At 45.0% G+C, this 21,039-nt stretch overlaps 1 protein-coding gene across 1 annotated transcript in view; it reads right to left on the minus strand.

Annotated features, from left to right (window-relative positions):
* Positions 1 to 5,907: 5,907 nt before the first annotated feature.
* Positions 5,908 to 21,039, minus strand: part of TBC1D22B (TBC1 domain family member 22B) — a 65,421-nt gene continuing 50,289 nt past the window's right edge. Inside the window, exons 11-13 of the mRNA XM_079933264.1 lie at positions 18,887 to 19,014; positions 18,526 to 18,621; positions 5,908 to 7,902 (exon numbers count right to left, since the gene is read on the minus strand). Coding sequence (XP_079789390.1) covers positions 7,774 to 7,902; positions 18,526 to 18,621; positions 18,887 to 19,014 — 353 coding nt within the window. The 3' untranslated portion in view covers positions 5,908 to 7,773. The remainder of the gene's footprint in view (positions 7,903 to 18,525; positions 18,622 to 18,886; positions 19,015 to 21,039) is intronic.

Consider the following 21,039-nt stretch of genomic DNA (forward strand, 5'->3'; position numbering starts at 1 on the left):
CCCAGGAGCCCACCAAGAGTCACCTCATTAGAACAAAAGATGCTCCTACCACTCAGGAAATTCCAAGGGACTTAGGAGATCTGTGTCAGAAACCGGGGCGGGGGGGGGGGGGGGTGAGGGGGAGGGGAAAGACCAAATGCTAGAAAAAAAGATACTCCTAACACCCCTATCCCTCAAAAAATTACAAGGGTTTTAGGAGCTCTGTGTCAGGAACTGGAGACAGAGACCAAATATATATTTCTTATTATGTCACGAACCCCATCTCTCTGACCAGAGGACTTGGGAAAAGGGTTCTTCCAAGTCAGAATTCTCATTAAAAATGTTTTCTCTCTCTCCCAGACCTGTCCCAAGGGCAGCCCTCAATTGTGGGGCAGTGGTGGTAGCAGTATAGGCAGCTAAAATTTCAAGAGAAACACTGTCATTCTGGTTCACTGACTAGGAAATGGAGCCCTGGTGAACCAGAGAGCACAGGGAGGATCCCAGAGAGGAGCCAGCTAGAAAGGGAATCCCCTAATTCTGTGTATGAACTAGCACAAGTTTTACAAACCCTAAGCAGCATAGCAAAGCCTCTGAAAAACTGAAATGACATCAGAACTACAGCCCATAGAAGATGAGACAGAACTTGCAGTTTGAACCTAACTGGATTGCCTGATAAAACAAAACAAAATCAACGCTCTCTACAGCAGGGGTCAGCAAACTTTTTCCATAAGGGAACAGATATTACATAGTTTGGGCTTTGTGGGCCATACAGTCTATCACAACTATTCAACTCTGCTGTTGTAATGCCAAAGCAGCCATAGACAATATGTAAACAAAGAGGCAGGGCTGTGTTCCAACAAAACTTTACTTATAAAAACAGGAGGGAATTCCCTGGCAGCCCAGTGGTTAGAACTCTGTGCTTTCACTGCCGAGGGCCTGGGTTCAATCCCTGATCAGGGAACTAAGATCCTGCAAGCCATGCAGTGTGGCTAAAACAAAACAAAACAAAACAACAGGAAGAGAGCTGGATTTCAATAAGACCCAGAGTCTCACACACAGTATTCAAAATGTCCAGGATACAATCCAAAATTGCTCAACATAGACGACTTAGGAAATGTTAGAACCGAAAACCACACTATCTGAAATTAAAATTCACTGTATGGGTTTAATAGCAGAATGGAGATGACAGAAAAGGAGTCAATGAACTTGAAGATAGATGAAGACAGATCTGAAGAACAGAAAGAAGAAAAAAAGATTAAACAAACAAATGAACAAGAGTCTTAGAGACTGTGGCTCCAACATTCCTATCAGCAGAGTCTCACAGGAGGAGTAAGAGATTGGTGCAGGAAAAAAAACAAATTTGAAGACATAGCTGAAAGATTCTCAATTTTGGTGAAAGACATAAAATTACAGATTCAAGAAATTCAGTGAACCCCAAACAGGATAAATGCCAAAACAAACCAACCTTCCAAAAACCAAAGAAACAAAACAACTTACACTCAGACGCATAAACCCAAAGAACAAGAAAAAAAATCTTAAAAGGACTCTGAGAAACAATATGGTGGTTCCTCAGAAAATTAAAAATAGAATTACCATATGATCTGGCAATTCTGCTTCTGGGTATATACCCCAAAGAACTGAAAGCAGGGCCTCAGAGAGATATTTATATACTCATGCTCATAGCGGAATATTCACGATAGCCAAAAACTGGAAGCAAGCCAACTGACAGATGAATGGGAAAACAAAATATGGTATATACATACAATGGACTACTTAGCCTTAAAAAAGAAAGTCTGACATATGCTACAACATAGATGAACCCTGAGGACATTATGCTAAGTGAAATAAGCCAGTCACACAAAGACAAATACTGTGTGATTCCACTTATATGAGGCACCTCGAGTGGCAAATTCATAGAGACAGAAACTATAAGAGAATGGTCGTTGCTAGGGGCTGGGGGGAGGGGAAAATACGGAGCTATTAATGGGTACAGAATTTCAGTTTTGCAAGATGAAAAGAGTTCTCGAGATAGATGGTGGTGATGGCTGTACAACAATGTGAATGTACTTAACACTACTGAACTGTACTCTCAAAAACGATTAAGATGGCAAATTTTATATATAAAATTTGCAGCTTGCAGGATCTTAGTTCCCCGACCAGGGATTGAACCTGGGCCCTGGCAGTGAAAGCACCGAGTCCTAACCACTAGACTGCCAGGTCACCCTTCAAAAATGCTCAAGATGGCAAATTTTATATTATGTACATGTACATATTGTTACAATTTTTTTTAAAAGCAGTCTGATAAAAGTGATTAATTGGATATAGAACAATGATTTCAATGGCTGTGGATTTCTCATTAGAAACTGTGGAAGCAAGAAGACAGTGGGACATCTTTAAAGTGCTGAAAGAAAATAACTATATCCAGAGAGAATAAATTCAGGAATGAAGGCAAAATGAAGACAATTCTCAGATGAAGGAAAACTAAGAGAATTCATTAGCATACTTGCTCTAAGAGAAGTGCTCAAGGAAGTTTTTCAGGCTGAAGGGAAATAATAGCAGAGGGAAACTTGGAACTTAAGGAATTAAGGAAGAACATACATTGTAAGTGTCTCCTCTTAAGTCCTTTAAACTATGTATAACTATTGAGAGCAAAAATTGTAACAGTATCTGGTAAGGTTTTCAATGTACCTTGACATAATTTATACAACAACTACAGTATAACATAAAAGGGGGAGGGTAAAAGGATCTATATAGCTGAGGCATCTACATTTTACTTGAAGTGATAAAATATTAACTGCAAGTAGTTAGATATGTATATTATAATCCTGAGAGCAACCTCTTAAAAAGTATAGAGATATAACCAAAAGTCAATAGATATATTAAAATGAAATACTAAAAAATATTCAAATAATCCAAAAAGTGGCAGGGAATGGGACAGACAGGAACAGAAAACAAATAAAATGGTAACCTAAATCCAACCATACCCATATCATTCATAAAAAGTCTATTTTTAAATTTTTTTGGCCACACCCTGTGGCATGCAGGACCTTAAGTTCCCCAACCAGGGATGGAACCTGTGCCCCCTGCAGTGGAAGTGCGGAGTCCTAACCACTGGACTGCCAGGGAATTCCCTGTAAATGGTCTAAATGCAAAAATCAAAAAAAAAGAGATTATCAGACTGGATTGGAGAATAAGATCCAACTATATCCTGTCTTAAGAATCCCACATTAAATATAAAGACATAGGTTAAAGGGATGGAGAAAAATTTTGGAGACCAGTGGCTTGAAGAGCAGGTCTGAGTTTTCCTCTCTCAGATAGCTGGGTGGGGTAGGACAGGTGTGTTTCGGTCACTACAGAGACAAGCGTGGTATCCCAACAGCAAAAGCAGTGAGTCCCCCGAGTCTGGCTCCCAGACTCGCCACCTCAGCTATCAGTTCAAGCAGGGACTTTCACATTCATCATCCAGAAGCCAGAGTTCACAAACCACCTGCTGAATCAAACTCAACAGGGATTCTCCTTGCTTCCAATAATTCTAACTCAGCTTTTGCCAAAATAAGGGCATGCTCTGATCGGCTGTAGCTGTGGCTATCCTGGCAAGCTGGCACAGGCTCCAAAGAGTCTGGTCTTGTACAATGTGCTTTATGTTCTCTGATCCTCTGTGAATCTCATCTTTTCCATCATGAGTCAAATCAAAAGTGTCTCCAACTGGTAAGGGAATATTGGAAGTCCTGAGGAGACGAATGAAGAGCTCAGTTACTGGGCCTTAGGTTCTGACTCCAATCCTTGAAGCTTTACAAAGCTGTTTGACATGGAAAGTCCAATCCAAGACAAGCCAAAAGCTTAAAATGAGATGCATGCCTCTAGGAGCAAATGCAGTCACTATTCGAAGAATCTGTGCCACTGTCCCCTCACAGATGAATAAAAACAGAGGTAAGGCCTACTTAAGTAGAACCGTAGAGGTTTTGATCGCAGAAAGAATAGATAAACTACAGGTCAAAGTATGCCAGGATTAGTTTGAAAGTTTTCACCAATTTCCTAATCATGATCAAACATATTTCAGAAAATGATTAACTTCCCGCATAAATGAAAAACAGAATTTTTGAATGAAGGCTAGTCCAGGTCAGTTATTTTCTCTACCAGCCTCAGGAACAATTAATGGTCTTGGTCCAAATAACACCAAGTAGAAATGCTGTCCATGTTTTGTTTCGTTTTGTTAATTTTTATTTTTTTATTTATTTATTGGCTGTATTGGGTTTTCATTGCTGCGCACGGGCTTTCTCTAGTTGCGGCGAGCGGGGGCTGCTCTTCATTGCGGTGCGTGGGCTTCTCATTGCTGTGGCTTCTCTTGTTGCAAAGCACAACCTCTAGGAGCACAGGCTCAGTGGTCGTGGCCCATGGGCTTAGCTGCTCTGCGGCATGTGGGATCTTCCTGGACCAGGGCTCGAACCCGTGTCCCCTGCATTGGCAGGCGGATTCTTAACCACTGTGCCACCCGGGAAGTCCTGACTGTCCATGTTTTATGAAAAAGGTTAAATTCTAAGGTTAATCGTGAAAAATCACTTGAATTTCAGTCAGATCTACCCCCCACCCCCATATGCTTATGGGAAAGTCTGGTCTCCATTTTCAACTTATTTTCCTAAGTTCTTATTGTACAGATTGCTACCTGAATCCAATATCTGTTCTCCCCTTCCTCCATGGTATAGAATCCTGATTCTGAGCCAGGCAAATGGTGGCCTGGAATAGACTAATCCCCCAACCTCCCTTGCAACTAGGTGTGACCTACCATGGGACTAAGTCCTAGCCTGTGAGTTGTAAGAGGAGATATTATGGAGCAGCCTTCAGGAAACTTCTATAGAACACTGCTCACACATTTCCTGCACTCTTTTCTGTCTCCTTTCTTTAGTCCATCTAGTTGCTTGGAAAGTGGATGTAGTAGCTGGAGTGCTAGCTGCCACCTTGACCATGAAGACCCGGAGGAGTCCAGGTTCCTAAAGACTTTGTGAAACAGACTCATCACACCAGCCCTGGGTTGCCTACTTTTGGACTTTCATGTTAGGGAGAAGTAAATTCCCATGTTGTGTAAACGCTGCTGTTATTTTTGGTTTGTGTTACCTGTAGCTGAATCTAATCCTAATATAGCTCCTAATGACTGAAACCAAGAAACACTCTCCAGGGATTCCCAGGAAGACGTTCTAGGTGGAGAAACCACCATTCCAGTCTATTCTTTGTAGAAGAAAAGTGCGGTCAACTGCCTTTCTTGAGACATTTCACAGTAAGGTTACCAAGAGAAAAACCAACCAACCAACGAAACAAAACAAAACACAAACACAAACACACAAAAACAACCAACAACCCCAAAACCAAAACCTTAATGAAAACCCTAAATGGAGAGCCAGTCTTTGAAAACATTTTAGTTCTGCATGATTTGGTGGGAAAAACACAGTGCAGGTAAGCTGGAAGGCCTGTCCTCTTAGTTCTCATTCTGATGCTCCCTTCCTTGGCCTTGGGTTGGGTTTTCCTCTGTGAACAGTGAGGGTTGTTGAACTAGATAGCTCCAGGCTTTCATACAGCACTGAAATTCTAGTCCATTTTCTAACTTCCATTACATTATATACTCCTTTTTGGATAAATTAAATAATCCTCAAGTGTTTTTCACAGTGCTCGGCACACGGCAAGGTGCCCCATAAACGTCAGCTAGGAGGGACCACGTTACTCATTGTTGTAGTTTCCACAGTGTCCTGCACAGAGGATGTGCTCAGCAAGTGTCTGCTGCATCCTCCGAGGCTGCCTTATCTTCTGTTGGTCCCCTGCCTGCCCTACAGAAAGCTTCTCCCCGGTACTTACTGGCGTCAGCACGAAGAACCTGAGAAAAGGAGACGTTAGGTTCCAGGTTACACAAATGCATGGCAGAAAAATCAGCAGTGGAGGAGGAAATACACTGTTTATTTACAATTCTTTCACTTTATCCACAATTTCCCATACAAACATAAAAACTAAAAAAATAAAACCACCACTTGGGAACACAAGTGTCTTTCTTTAATTAGTCCATCGAGGGAGGGTCACAGCCCTCTCACTCTGTGAAGGAGACTATTGAGGCACACTGAAGGGGAAAAGGAAAGGGCTAGAAAGAATGCCTGAGAAACAGCTCCCGATGAGAAATGTAACATGCCAGCGTGGTGGGCTTCACTGGCAGGCTCAGGGCCTTACCCACAGGGGAAAACTGCCTGGCTTTCCAAGAGGGTGCCGGCTGTCTGCCACCTCTTCACTACCAAACACCCAACATCCAACACAGGTCACACATCTCATGAGCTGTGTGGGGTGTGATGGTGACAGTGGGGGACACCGAACACCTCTCTCTGGGAAGAGCCCAAAACCCCAGGGACACACAGGAACCCCTCTCCTTGGCACTGACAGTCAGTCACAGCTTCTGTCTTGAATACAATGCTGACTTAAAAATGTAAAAACAAAAGCCCTCCCCAGCTTCCAGGGGAAAGGCAGGGGCTAAAACATGCAGAAGGGCTTCTGCCTCTGGAGTCCTCTCTCTGGGAGGCTGCTAGGGGAGAAGGGTGGGGAGCTCTGACCGCTGAAGACGTGTAAGGAGCACGGCAGATGCTCCACAAAGGCCTGGGGCAGGGATTGAGGGGTGGGGGGCAGGGAGAGAAAACTCTGAGACACGGATGCTTGGGTTGGCTGCCACCCGGTCTTCAAAGCAGCTCCATCTGCTTGGCTGTGCTCACTCTAGCAGACTCCCGTTCACTCCCCTCACAGGAGGGCACCCAGAAGCCAACCTGGAGGTGCTGAAGCCACCTGCCCGGCAACTTCATTTGTGCTAGTGACCTAGATTGCTTTCACATGTTGATGCACATTATAAATATAAAATCATATCTGCTACAAAGAAGACATATATTTATACATCTTTACCCATATACATAATAACACAATTTACACACAATATCTTGGAGTGGGTCATCATGGAAAAAGCGTCTGGAGAGGTAAAAAGCCCCTTCTCCCTCCCCCGCCCTGATCCTTCTCAAGGGATGCTTGTGTATGTGGTCACTGGGGCCCTTCCCAGCTGGTTGCAATGGGGATAGTCTGGACACAGACATTCAGACGTGTAACTAAATGCTGATGGGTGTGTATACCCACATACACACACAGACGCAGGCACACATACAGATGTCTGGTGAGAAAAGGAAAAATGAAATTCCTAGCCCTTGGGTGTAGGCCTCTTCCCAGAGTTATAAGCATCAGTGCCTCCTCCATCTGAGAACAATGGTCTTAAAAAGCTGCCCCTCACTGGCTCAGACTTGGGCAGAAGGGGAAAGGCTAGGAATTGGGGGTAGAGGGGAGGGGCCAGGAGTCTTTTGAAAACATAAGGCGTTTTTGACCTGTGAGCAAATCAAACTATGTCACAAAAAAGCAACAGTATCAGTTGGAGCTGGGAGGCAAGAGACAGCCAGTCCATGTAGGGCAATGTGACTGGAGACCCTGAGCCTTCCCCTTCTTCTGTCCCGTTTCTTTTAAAGGGGCAGACAACCCTGTACCTCCTTTTCTGTCCTCTCCCAGAGCTGGGCCCATCCACATGTCATGGAATACTGATAGTGGTCCAGGAGAGCCATCTGGAGACATGGAGTGGTGGACAGGCACGCCAAAAAGTTAAGACCTGGGTGGCGGATGTGAGCTTTTTACAGCAGGAGTGGTTCCTGGCCGGGGTCCACGGCTCGCACAGTGGCCACAGTGATCAGATTGCCATCAGAGATGGGGGCAGTCTGGGTCCCCGCGGGGAGACAGCACCTATCGGCGGTAGTGATTGGGGGCGTCGGCAAACATGTACTTGAGTCTATACGCCTCAGCGAGGAGCAGCCCAATCTCTTCGTTGCCCCAGTGTATCGTAGGTAGGTTTTGTAGCAGCATGAGGAGACCCTGGAATGCAAGAAAGGACTTTCATCATTTTATCACTGACCAAGGGACCGGCAGGCCCTGGAATGGAGCCCCTTCTCCTGGGTCATGCATCCCAAGGGTCTGATCTCCCTCCTCCCAGGCGGCACACAGCCCTTGGCCCCTAGTTCACATTCAGGAAGCCTTGAATAGCCTCTGCTGAGTCTCTGATTCACTAACACCTGCTTCTTTAATAATATTATAAATAGAGAATGACAACAATAAATAAGGATCTTTAAAAGAGAAAAATAATCACTCATCATCCAAATATACCTCTCTTAATTTCAAAGTATTCCTTTTTAGTCTTTTTTCACATGCATATTTCTTTGAATAGTTGTAATCATAATTATGATTTTACATGCTTTTTAACCATCCTTTTTTACTATAATTTTTGTGTTTTCCCATGCAGCCTTCAAAAATGATTATTCTCAATGTCAGTATTCTAGCATGTGGCTATACCCTAATTGACTCAACCCTTTCCCTTTTTCCCTTTTATTAGATACTTAATTTGTTTCCTTTAAGGAAACAAAACAAAACAAAACCTTTATTGATAAGGCTGCTATGTACCCTTTTGCATTTGACATCTTTCTCTGAATCCCAATGTTCACTTGTAATCACTTTATCCTCTGCCCTGTTCTCCAAAGACTCTCCTCAACCTACCTATCCAGCTGATTTCCCACTGTTCCCAACATATGAGCCTCATCCAGCCAAGTCCACTTCAGCCACATTTATCTGTGCCTCCAGGGTTTAATTTAGGTTGTTCCTTTCACTTGGAACACCTCCTCTTTTCTCCTCTCCCTATCTAAATCTTATTCAGTTTTCAAAGCCCAGGTCCCTCAAACAGCTCCATGGAGATAGCCTATTAAAGAGGATATTAGAGTAAAAGATGAATGTGAGGATTTCCCTGGTGGCGCAGTGGTTAAGAATCCACCTGCCAATGCAGGGGACACGGGTTCGAGCCCTGGTCCGGGAAGATCCCACATGCCGCAGAGCAACTAAGCCCATGCGTCACAGCTACTGAGCCTGCGCTCTAGAGCCCGCAAGCCACAACTACTGAGCCCACGTGCCACAACTACTGAAGCCCGCGTGCCTAGAGCCCGTGCTCCGCCAATGAGAAGCCACCTCAATGAAAAACCCACCTGCTGCAACGAAGAGTAGCCCCCACTCGCCGCAATTAGAGACAGACCGCGCACAGCAACAAAGACCCAATGCAGGCAAAAATAAATAAATAAAATAAATAAATTTATAATAAATTAATTAAACTTTTTAAAAAATGAATGTGAGACTTTAGGTTATCTCTGTAATTTAGCTACCCATGCTTCTGCTGGTACTTTGTATTCTTTCTCTGTCTTCTTTCTGAACTGGATATTCTTATTTTTCTGATTATTAAAGAAATAGTAGCAAGACAAAACCCAGAGACAGAAGGAGACTGACAGATTTGATACAAATTTGAAACCTCAATATGTGGAGGCACAAAAACAAGGTTAAAATAGAAGAAACTGACTGTAAGAAAATAGAACACTTATAAAGGACAAAAGGTTAATATCCACAATAAAAAAAAGGAGTACCTACAAATCAGTAAGAAAAAAAGGAAAACCACCAAATGGAAAAAATGGATGCGAATAGATAATACACAAAATATCAATGGCCCACCAACATGCTAGAACATGCTAGAACCCTGCCTTTGGCTGACTTTCACCATCCAGCAATGCTTTGTAGTTTTCAGTGTAGAGGTCCTGCATAGCTTTTATAAAATTTCTTCCTTTAGTAATAGAAAGTTAGTGGGGCACAAAGCTGCCTCAGCACATCAAGGCTATGTATGGCCAGCATGATTAAGTTCTGGCCAATTTTGGAGACAGTGTAACTCCTGGGTTCTGCCCTAAGCTTACCCTTCTCTCCTTCCTAGAAAATGGCTATGAATAGAGGAGTGGAAGTGGTCACCTTAGACTGTAAGAATAAAGCTATGTGTTGAAGATGGCAGGGCGACATGAGAGAAGAAATCCGAGTCCCTGCTACTCTGGAGCCCTGTTAGCCCTGGACTCTTACACTCAGACTGTTAGTTGAAGAGAAGTAGACAGCTACCTTGTTTTACACCACTGTTATTCTCTGGTCTTGGTTTCAAGAGACAAGTTTATATCATCTTAACAAACACAGGCCACATCTATCAAAATCAGAAATGCAGGTAATTCCCTGCTGGCCCAGTGGTTAGGACTTGGAGCTTTCACTGCCAGGGCCCGGTTTCGATCCCTGGTCAGGGAACTAAGATCCCGCAAGTTGTGGCAGTGCGGCCAAAACAAACAAACAAAACAAAAACAAAACAAAAAACCAGAAATGCACATGGTCTCTGATCCAGCAACTCAACTTCTATGTACCTCTCCTTAGGAAATATTCACACTCCTGTACAAGGGTCTGCACTGCATCATCGCCTCAAGTAGTGGGGAAAAGGACACGAGGGAAGTGTCTGTCAGTATGGGACACTTAGATAAACCAGTTATCCAAATAATGAAATACAAGGCATCACCTGTAAAATGAAGCAGGCCTACATATGCCAAGGTGCAAAGATATCAAAGACATTTTAGGGGGGCGGGGGAACAAGCAAGTTGCAGAAAAATACTCATAGTACAATCCCACTGAGGTAAAAGAAAAAACACAACTATATGTTTGTATATGTACACAGGTATATAAAATTTTTAGAAGGCTAGGTGGTAAACTGTTAACAGTGGTTACCTTTGGGGATGGGAGACTTTCACTTTTTCTCATCATACGTCCCCTTGTTTTCAATTATTACAATAAAGTCTTTGTATATTACCTACTTATAAACTATTTTTTCGAGTAATACACATTCTCTGGAAGTTTAAAGTTTTGCTTACTTTATAAAAAGTAAAAAATCAGAAAATAAATTACCCTTAACTTTATAATCAAGAGGAAGCCACGTTTAAACGTTTTGGCATATTTCCTTCCAGTCCTTTTTCTGCACATTTTACACAGTTGAAATACTTTCTCTAAATAATTTTGAATCTGTTTAGCATTTATCATAAGCATTTCCTCTAATATTAAAAACTCCTTTTAGACATTTTCAACGGCCAAAGAATTTTCCATGATGCAAATGTACCATAATTTACATCTTCCTGCTTTGAGTGTTTAATCATTTCTGGTTTTTCACTATAATGAAATTATAATGAACAGCCTTGTGCAAAAAGCCATATTTTAGATGATTTCCTTGGGCTAAATTCCTAGGAATGCAATTACTGTATCAAAGGGCATGAACATTTTAAAGGTACTTAAAGCTCATCCAGAAAAATGCTTATTTCCCTAGATCTCTACCAGCACTGAATACTCTCATTCAACAAACTTTGTTAGTTGTAACTCCTGTCCCTGAGATTTCCAAGCCTGAGAACAGAACTCAAAGCCATAAGTCAAAGGAATTCCCTGGTGGTCCAGTGGTTAGGACTCCGTGCTTTCACTGCCACTTTCACCGCCGAGGGCCTGTGTGGCGTAGCGAAAAGAAAAAAGATAAATCTGTAAATTGGAAAACCCTGCACTCAAGTTATTATTTTAATGTTTTCACAATTTTTATACAAGCATGTACTCATGTAATGTGAAAAAAATACAAAAATGGGGAAAATCATCTAGATCTATGCTTTCTGACATTATAGAACACCCACTATATTTTGTACAGTGATAAAAAGAGGTTACAAAAACAACGCATACAAAATGTTTCCATTAACAGTTATATACATACAGTATGTTTTTATTCATATGGATTTGCATGGCAAAATGTCTGGAAGGAGATATATCACCTTTGTGTGGTAAGATTTCAGGTAACTTTTTTTTTTTCTTTTTGCTTATTGGTATTTCTAATTTTTCTATAATGGTTACACACACTTGCATAATTGACAAGCAAAAATAACCAACAAAGGGGTGACCTCTCTAGAAGAGAATATTCTTTGATAGGAGAAGCTCTACCTGTAATTTCCAATTCTTCTAGTCTTGCTAGAAACCTGCCAGAAGCCTTGAAATATTTCTTCCCCTGACCAAAGTCAACCTCCCACCTCTCCCAAGGGCAGGGAGGCTTAGGTGGAGGTACCATTCTGCCACCTGGCGGCCATGCCTAGGAACTGCACCGCCCACACAATGCTGTAACAATGGGAACCCTGCCCATGATGCATTGATAAATTAGGGATAAAGAAGTAGAAACCAAATTATCACGTGTGGGGAAAGAAGGTGTTAATCACAAATCAGGTGCTTTAATGAAGGGGTAGAGAAGAGACACTGCTAGGGTGGGGAACAACTGAACATACGTTACAAAGCCAGCTCATGGGAGCACTAAACATAACATGCAGTCAGGTGAAACACTACAGTCGTGAGAAGATAACTTGTGGGGCAAACAGCAGAGAGTGTTTCCACGTTAACAGAAGGGGGCAACGGCTTTCAGAAAAGAAAAGCTCGAAATGGCTGAAAAAGGTACCTTCTGAGAATCCACAGATTCCAAAGGAAACGGAATATTGCAGAGGAAGAATCTGAGCCATGTGTGAGGGGGTGGGGGGAAGACAACGATTAGACAAGGGGGCCAAAGGAGAAGGGATAGTAGGTAACAAGCAAAGAGGCCTTGGTAAGAAAAAAATGCAGGGGAAAGTCATTAGAGAATGTCCAACAGATGGAAGAATTGATGAGGAAGAGGGGGACCATGAAAGATAATAGTCTTCATAATGGTAATTATCATTTACTGAGCACTTACTACTCACCAGATGGGGTTCTTCACACGTACTCTACTATCACATTTAATTCTCATATCAACTCTATGAGGCACATATTATTACCTCCATCTTACTGATGAGGAAACTGAGGCACAGAAGTTAAGGAAGTTGCCTGGGGTCAGAGCGTAATGCTAGGCTGGGATTTGAACCCAGGCAACCTGGTTCTAGAGCTTGTGCTCATAACCACTATACTATATGCTGCATGCCTGGAGTAAGAAAAGTGGGGCATGATGGAGAAGGAATGAAAAGAAGTCATAGAAGAGGCTGTTTGAAGGAAATCTGGAAGAGCTGATTAATTTTACTTGGTAATAAGGGCCAAGGACAACCAAAGAGGATGAGTAATAATTAACAGCAAAGAACTTACAGGTCACATTAAATATATACTATTAAATATGACACTGTGTACAGAATCACCTAGCAATACTAGAATACTCTTTGCAAACGTTAAGTGTATTCAGGCATGTAAAAATACTTTCCTATTCAAATAAGTATTTTGAAACAAATCCCTCTTGTTTTGAGAATCAGTGAGGTAGCAAAACAATTCCCTTGGTCTCAATAAAAACTTTCAAAAACATGTCCTTGTATGTAAACTTTTTCAGTCAAATGTATTCATAGGCTTCCCTGATGTCAAAGCACCTAGTACTTTTAGCAAGTTCCCCCACCAGAGAAAGCCGTGTCCCCCTCCAATGTTTGTTTTGTTTACATGTTGAGGAATCGTGCCCTTTCTCACACCAGCTTGTTCTTGGTGGAAGATCTTTAGGTCCCAGGGTTGTCCCTGAACCCTTCTTCTGGGCAGGATTCAAATTGGCAATTTACTGGATATCTGTGAAGATGGGGCCTGCATTTGGGCAATGTTTCACAATCCTACCCTTAAGTTCCTGCAGAAGTGGTGGGTGGACGCCATCTGGTTCAAGGGATTTATTTACATTTAGTTTGTTATTTAGGCCTGGAACATCCCACGGGCTTAGCACTATTTCATTTAATAACTCTGACCTATCTCCCACAAAAGTCACTTTCAGAGTGGGAATCTCTCCAAGGTTTTCTTCCATAAGATGAAAGCAAAGGATTCTGAGACCAGCTGCTACTCTGGTTTAGAGTCATCAGCTGTCCCACAACTCCTCTGCCAGTTCCCTTTTTATGTATTTAAAGGAACTGTGGTTATTAGTCTTAGAGTTCCCTGCGCGGGGCTTCTCAACATCACTTCTGAGCCATCTGTGGGGTCCCATGCTCTCCTAGACTCTCAAAGATGCTGCTTTTCCTGAGGGGACGCTTTAGGCTGCAGGTGACCAGGCATTTGCTCAAGTGCCTGTCCTCTCTGACTTACATAAAACAATGTATTTATTTATTTATTTATTTATCCCCCTCCTCCATAATAATGGAGGAGGGGGAGGGGGAGGAAGAATCTTGCCCATGAGCAGGTACCACGTAAACCGAGTTCACGTGCCCCAGGAAGTGCCTGTCCAGGCCCTGAGGGAGAGGCATCAGAGTATAATCCATGCCTGGAGCACAGGTTCCAGGTTTCTACACTTACTCCCTGGGTGATCTTGGCCTAGTCAGTCTCTCCGTGACTCAGTTTCCCCATTTGTGAAATGGGGGTAGTAATTACAACTTATCTTGTGGGACTGTTGCAATGAATTAACATAGAGAGACATTTAGGATACTGCCTGATGCATTAAAAGTACTAAGAATTAGCTATTATTAGATTGAACCTTATTAAATTGCCAATACTTGATTATTTTGACCTATAAAAATAATTTCATAAGATGCAACCTAACATTATCACCATTATTCTATTACGCCAGCCCAGGCTGAGGGCCAGAATTGCGGAGGCCCCCTCTACCATGAAAGAGCCTTGGTGCAGCTCTGCTGGAAGCTCTCATTTGAAGCAGCCTATGGCCCAGAGGATGGGGCCATTCTACCCCTACAGCACCTGTGCACGGACACGCCTGAGGTTCCCTTGCTCAGAGGTCTCAGGAAGGAAACTTCTTTTTCTGTTGTTGTTGTTGGCCGCGCTGCGATGTGGGATCCTAGTTCCCTGACCAGGGATCAAACCCGTGCTCCCTGCAGTGGAAGTGCAGAGTCCCAACCGCTGGACCACCAGGGAAGTCCCAGAAACCTCTTAAAGTGAGCCTCCTGTGTCAGTTTTTGGTCCCCTCTCCCAGGCAGACCCCAGACAATCGCCCAGCTAGGGAGAGGCAGATGCCTTTCTTCTGGGCACTCTCACCACAGCTGGGGCACCGCCCTTTGCCCCTGCATCCTCTGAACACCTCCTCTCCAGCCCCATTTGGTCATCCAGCTTGGTTTCACCCAGGGTTAGCCTAGCACGGTTTACTCAGAGACTTGGGTTTCTAAAGCTGTCTTCACTTCACTGCTCCCTGGACTCAGAGTACATTGCAGGAAGTAATATTAGTGCTAATAAGCTCACTGTTTTGAGGGCCATATGCAAAGTACACCAACAGCTTCACATGTGATGATTTGTATAATCCTCATAATAGTCCTAGGAGGTAAGTACTCTCATCCCCATTTTACAGGTAAGAAAACTGAGGCATAGAGGGCCAATTTACTTGCTTAAGGTTGCACACCTAGAAAAATGGCAGAGCTAGGATTTGACCCCAGGCAGACTGGCCCCAGAGACCGTGGCTTAACCACTGTACTATTCTGCATAGTCCCCAACTTTAGAAGGAGGGTTCCTGCTTCACCCTATACCCTCAGCTGGCTCCCCTTCTCTGCTCTTTAAGGGTGATACATCGCCGGTCTGCTGGAACTGCCACAACTCTTTTATATCTGCAGCTACTTCACCTGGTTTTTCTTCGAGTCACTCAGCTTTTAGCCCTAAAAACTTCTGTCCCCCAGGCTAGGCCTGTTTGGCTCTCTGGGATACCTGTATTCACTGACAGAGCTTCCTCTGCAGTGATTTAATTGCAGGCAGCCCTTTAGCAATTAGGATGTACGGGCCTTCTTTCTCTACAGAGGTCACAGAACAGCATCTCACAACCCCACACAACGCTCTTCTGCCCTTGTTCCTCACACCCGTGCCATGCTTCTGTCTCCTAAGGGACACCGCTCGTCTATCCTAACACAGCCAGGTGCAGTTTTTCTTTTATTATTCATAGAATTATAGAACTACGGAGTTGGGAGGAACTTTAATCACCCATTCTGTTTTATCTAAAGGAAAGAGGGGAGACTCCTCTATGAGTAGGACTAGCTGAGGTGCTAATAAGCTGACAAAAAGTCCACTGTCATTCTGTGGATTAGTGCAGAAAGACCTCAGGTCCATCAGATAATCGAATATGCTACCCAGCATAGAATACCTCCATGTCTACCAGAGTTTTAAAGTCACAGACTATTGTCCTGTACTCTATCGATATTGTGAATGGCTAAAAGCCATTCCAGGAATCATGTCCACCTCCCTGAGCTAATCTCGGAAGCACTTTTATCACATATGACAAGGCCCTCTGAGCCTGGCTCATGATAACCAAATTAGACTTCGTGCTCTCGATATCCTGCCCCACCTCAACCACATTATCAAAACTGACGGCTCGCCCAGCACGTGGCCAGTCCGGGCCCTCGTCCTCATTTATCCTAGGGCGTCACACAAGCTGCTGGTTGGCAGAAGCTGTGGCTCTTTATCCGCTGCCTGCAGCCTCGGCCCCATGGCTACCATCTACTCACAGAAGCCCACTCTTTCCTTTTTTCTTCCAAAGCCCTTCCTTGGGCAAATTGGGTCCTGTCTTTCCATTTATCTGCTGAACAGGCTTCTGTGCTTTAACCACCTAACACCAATTATAGAGTGGGACTTCCCCGGGGGTCACTTGGAGATGCTGCTGTTCTTGAGAACACCTATGGTATCAGTTAGAACTTAGAAAAACATTCAACCCCCTCTGGCTTTTTCCCCCTCCCATTTTTAAAAGGAATATCTACCCATTAAAACAAAAACAACCAGGCTTCCCTGGTGGCGCAGTGGTTGAGAGTCCGCCTGCCGATGCAGGGGACATGGGTTCGTGCCCCAGTCCGGGAAGATCCCACATGCCGCGGAGCGGCTGGGCCCGTGAGCCATGGCCGCTGAGCCTGCGCGTCCGGAGCCTGTGCTCCGCAATGGGAGAGGCCACAACAGTGAGAGGCCCGCGTACCCAAAAAAAAAACAAAAAAACAAAAACAACCCCCAAATCCCTCAGTTCAGCAACATACAAAGCAGAAAAACAAAAGCCCACTGCCACCCCCGGAGATCACGACCATGAACTGCCCTCAGGACTCTCTCTCTGCAGATGACAGAGCCTGGCAACCTGTCTCCTCAATCCCCACTCCCCGTCCCCCTGTCCTGGGCCCCCTGCAGCAGCTGCCTGGCTTCCGCCACCTCTTCAGTCTTCTTCACATCCCCCCCTCGGGTTCCAGGACACTGGGCTCCCACTGGTCACCTCCCTGCCTCCTGGCCTGTCTGCCTCGCCTCCCTGACCTCTTGCGTAGGAGGGTGCAGGGCTCAGGCCTGGCCCTCTCCTCTCCTCTGTCCACTCCCACCTCCTTCGGATCTCATGCAAGGCGCTGGCTTTAAAGACCATCTAGCCAAAGGCTCCTAAACATACACGTCCAGCCAGATTGCTCTCTCTTCCGACTCCAGCCCCCTAAGGTTTATCTCCCTATTCTACCTCTCCATTCGGATGTCTAACGACATTAAGAATCCGACACACCCAAAGCCGGACTCCTGATCTTCCTCCGTAAACGTGCTCCTCCTACAGCTAGCTTCTCACAAACTGTAAAGCCACCCTGACTCATCCCTTTGTCATACTCGACACACAATTCCTCAGGAATTCCTGTTGGCTCTACTCCTGTTGGCTCTATACCCAAGCTCAGGCCGCTTGTCACACCTCCACTCCATCATCCAGGTCCAAGCCACTCTCGTGTGTTACCTGGAGGACTTACACTAGCCTCCTGGGTGGTCTCCCTGCTTCCAGCCTTGCCCGCACCTGCAGTCCACACCAGAGTGAACCTCTGAAACCGTAAGTCAGATCATGTCCCTCCTCTGCTCAAGACCCTCTTCCACTCAGAGTAAAAGCCAAAGTCCTTACTCTGGCTATGAAGTCCTCCATGATCTGGGTCCCTTGTGACTTCTCTGGCCTCACTTCTTCCTACTCTTCCCTTGGGCCACTCTGCTCCAGGCCACACTGGCCACCATCATGGTTCCACCAACAGCCCAGGCACATTGCGACCCCATGGCCTCTGCAAGCCTGTTCCTCCTGCCTGGACGCTCTCCCCGCAGATCCCCAGATGTCCACATGGCTCGCTCCCTCACCTTCTCCCAGGCTTTACTCAAATGTCACCTTCTCAGTGAGCCTATCCTGACTACTTTGAAATTGCAACCTGTCCCTCCCCTACCACCTAATAATCCCTTTATCCTACTCTACCTTTAAAAAAATTATATTTCTTATCTCCTTCTAACATTCATTTTAATTTACTATGTACTAGGCTTTTGTTTACTTTCTCTCCCCAACTAGTATGTAAGCTCTACAAGAGCAGAGTTCTCTGTTCAACTTTCTCTATGTCCTACTCCCTCAGTGGTGCCTAGTATGTTGCAGGCGTTCAACCAGTGCTGGTCAGCAAATGACTGAAAGGTCTCTTAGACCCGCCCAGCTGCTCTGCAGCCTTTCTGGCACTAAGACCCTTTCACACTGAAGAACTCTGGGCCCCAGTACCTTCCTGCCAACTGGGAAGGGCACCCTCTTGTGAGCATCCTTTCTCCTTTGCTCTTTCCAGCCAGGTACCTGCTGTGGTAGCTTCTATGCGCACAGCCCCACTAGAGGGATGACTCCCATTCTGACGCTCATTCCCCGTGCGGGCTGAGCTCCAGGCCACTCACCTGAAAGTCCTCCTCATCCAAGATCTCTTTCCTCCACTTGATCAAGAAGGCTGCACACACGTAGAGATGAAAGTGGGAGAACCCTTCGGGTTCAGACTGCGAAGGGAAAAAACAGTTAGGTCTCCAAGCCCTCTCAGAGCCACTCCTTCTGCAAGGTGGGAAAGCAGAACAGCACCCCTTTAATGGCTGGGTGAGCAGAGGCCTGAAAAGATTTAGCAGAGGCCCTGCCCATGAGGTTAAGGCAGACACAGAGGTAGAAAGGAGGTGGCGGGAACTTCCGAGCAGCTATACTGCACACCCGGCAGGGAGCTGGGTGCCTCAGGGACAGCCTGGCATGGAGAGGGCAGGGGTCTCCTCATACCTGGTATGTGTCCCACAGGCGGATGGTGCAGCGAAGGGGAAGCTCCCGCATAAGCAGGTTGTTCATCCAACGAAAGGCAAACTGTAGGTATTCGACCTCGTACCTCCTGAAGTGATTATGTACCTGCTCTGAAACAGAAAGTGTCATTGGCCCCCTGAGAGTAACCTAGGGGACTGGACCCTGAAAGAGTCACATGAGCCAAAAAGGTGGTTTCCATTTCTTTTCAGCCACTCTCCCTGGAGAAGCCAGACACAGAGGGGCCAGAAGGGCATCTGACCATCCTTTACGTTTGATTCCACCACCTCACAGCAACTCTGCATGGTTACGACTCAGCCCTGCATGTAGTAGAACTATTTGAACACCCCATAGTGATATTCTAGGGACCTTTCTTCCTTCACACGGCTGCTCGAGCCATAGAGCAGGAGACGTTAAGGCTCACTTGGCTGCTTGACCTTGGTACTCATCAGAGAAGAACCCAGAATGGAAAAGAACGGTGCGGGTCACCTTGGCCATCCTCCCACCAGTGAGGATTCCTCTTCAGCCTCCCTGACAGATGGCAGCCAGCAGGAACTTAAACCGCCAGTGAAAGATGTTCACCGACTCCACTCAAGGGCAGCCTCGCCCACTGATGATTAAGTGATTCACCAGGAAGTGCCTCGTCGACACCAGCAGACACTAGCTCCCTCCCCACTCCCGTCCCTTGGTGTTGGTGTAGTATTCTGGAGCGACCCAGACAAGCCTGACCCCGTTCTACATGACAGCCCCTCGGATGCTGCTTGACAGGATTAAAAAAAAATCACTATCCTCCTCAGTTTCCTAATCTATAAATGGAGATAATCATCCAGACCTCAAAGCTTGGGGGAGAATAAAATGAGAAAATAAAAGTGCTTACAATAGCACCTGCATGGGGCAAATACTTAATACAATTTTTGAAAGAGTAACTATCAACGATGGTTATTCCTGGGGAGTAGAATTTAAGGAAGGGGGAGGATTTTTACTTTTTATTCTGTGTTTTTCTCAAGTGTCTAAATTTTTGTAATGAGTAAGTATTACTTCTATAATTCAAAGCATAAAGATATATACATTTAAAAATCCACCATCCTAAAGTACTGTGCCTGTATTTTTCAGGTATTTTTGAGGGCTGGAAAAAGAAAAAAAAAAAAAAAAAAACAGGACAGGCCAGGAAGTGGCAAAAACCAGAGCTCCGACCCTCTGGAACCTGGCCCTTGTCAGACAGCTTAGCACAGGCCCTGTACCAGGATCCAAGTGAGGGATGCAAGAGAGCTGGATGTGGGCCCCATCATGGAGCTAACAGCTGGGCCAGGGCAATAATGCAAAGAGGCTAAAAGTATCCCACATACGATGCACAGGATAAAAATAGTAAATTATCAAACATGCTGGGAAGACTGAAATCCCAAGTCATAAAAGGAAGCTGGAGTGAGTGGAACAAATCACAGAAGGTTTTCATGGAAAGAGAACCTGGGAAAGGAGAAAGATACACAATCTCTATACTGGGGAAGGGAATGCTTTGGTGAAGCAGAAAAATCCATGATAGAAAACCAGACAATGGGACTTAACAGTTGTGTAGTAATTGGTGGAATTAATTGGTGCTAGAGATTCCTCTTAACAGAAGACCTCGCTGTCAGACCTCTACGTGACAGTAATTCCGACTTCTCTCCCTGGGCCTCAGTTTCCTCATCGGTCAACAGCAGGGCTTTCCGAGTTGCCTTCAGTTCTAACACTCCATGATTGCACGCCAGAGCCGAGGACTTACTGTCGGGCTCCTGTTTCTCAAAGACATTCTGCATCAGGAAGCCACGACTCATATTCCCCACCCAGACAGGTCATAGGGAGCTATGGGACGTCCTGTTGGGGTATCAGCCAGACCTGGGGACCCGGCATGGAGCCCAGGAGTCCTGAGTCACATTGCAGCGTGAAGGACAAGGTCAGACTACCTCTGACTTGATGCTAAAAGCAATGGAGAGCACAGGAGGTTTCACAGCAAAAGAGGGACATGACCAGAACAGTGCTTTGGAAAGATGCAGGTGTGTGATAGATGGTGTGGAAGAGCAAAGAGTATGGAGAAGGCAAGTTCTTCTAGGAGGAAGTTGCAAAAACCCAAGCAAGGCTGGACCAGAGCTGTGGCTATGGAC

This window comes from Stenella coeruleoalba (genome assembly GCF_951394435.1).
Source record: "Stenella coeruleoalba genome assembly, chromosome: 10".
NCBI lineage: Eukaryota > Metazoa > Chordata > Mammalia > Artiodactyla > Delphinidae > Stenella > Stenella coeruleoalba.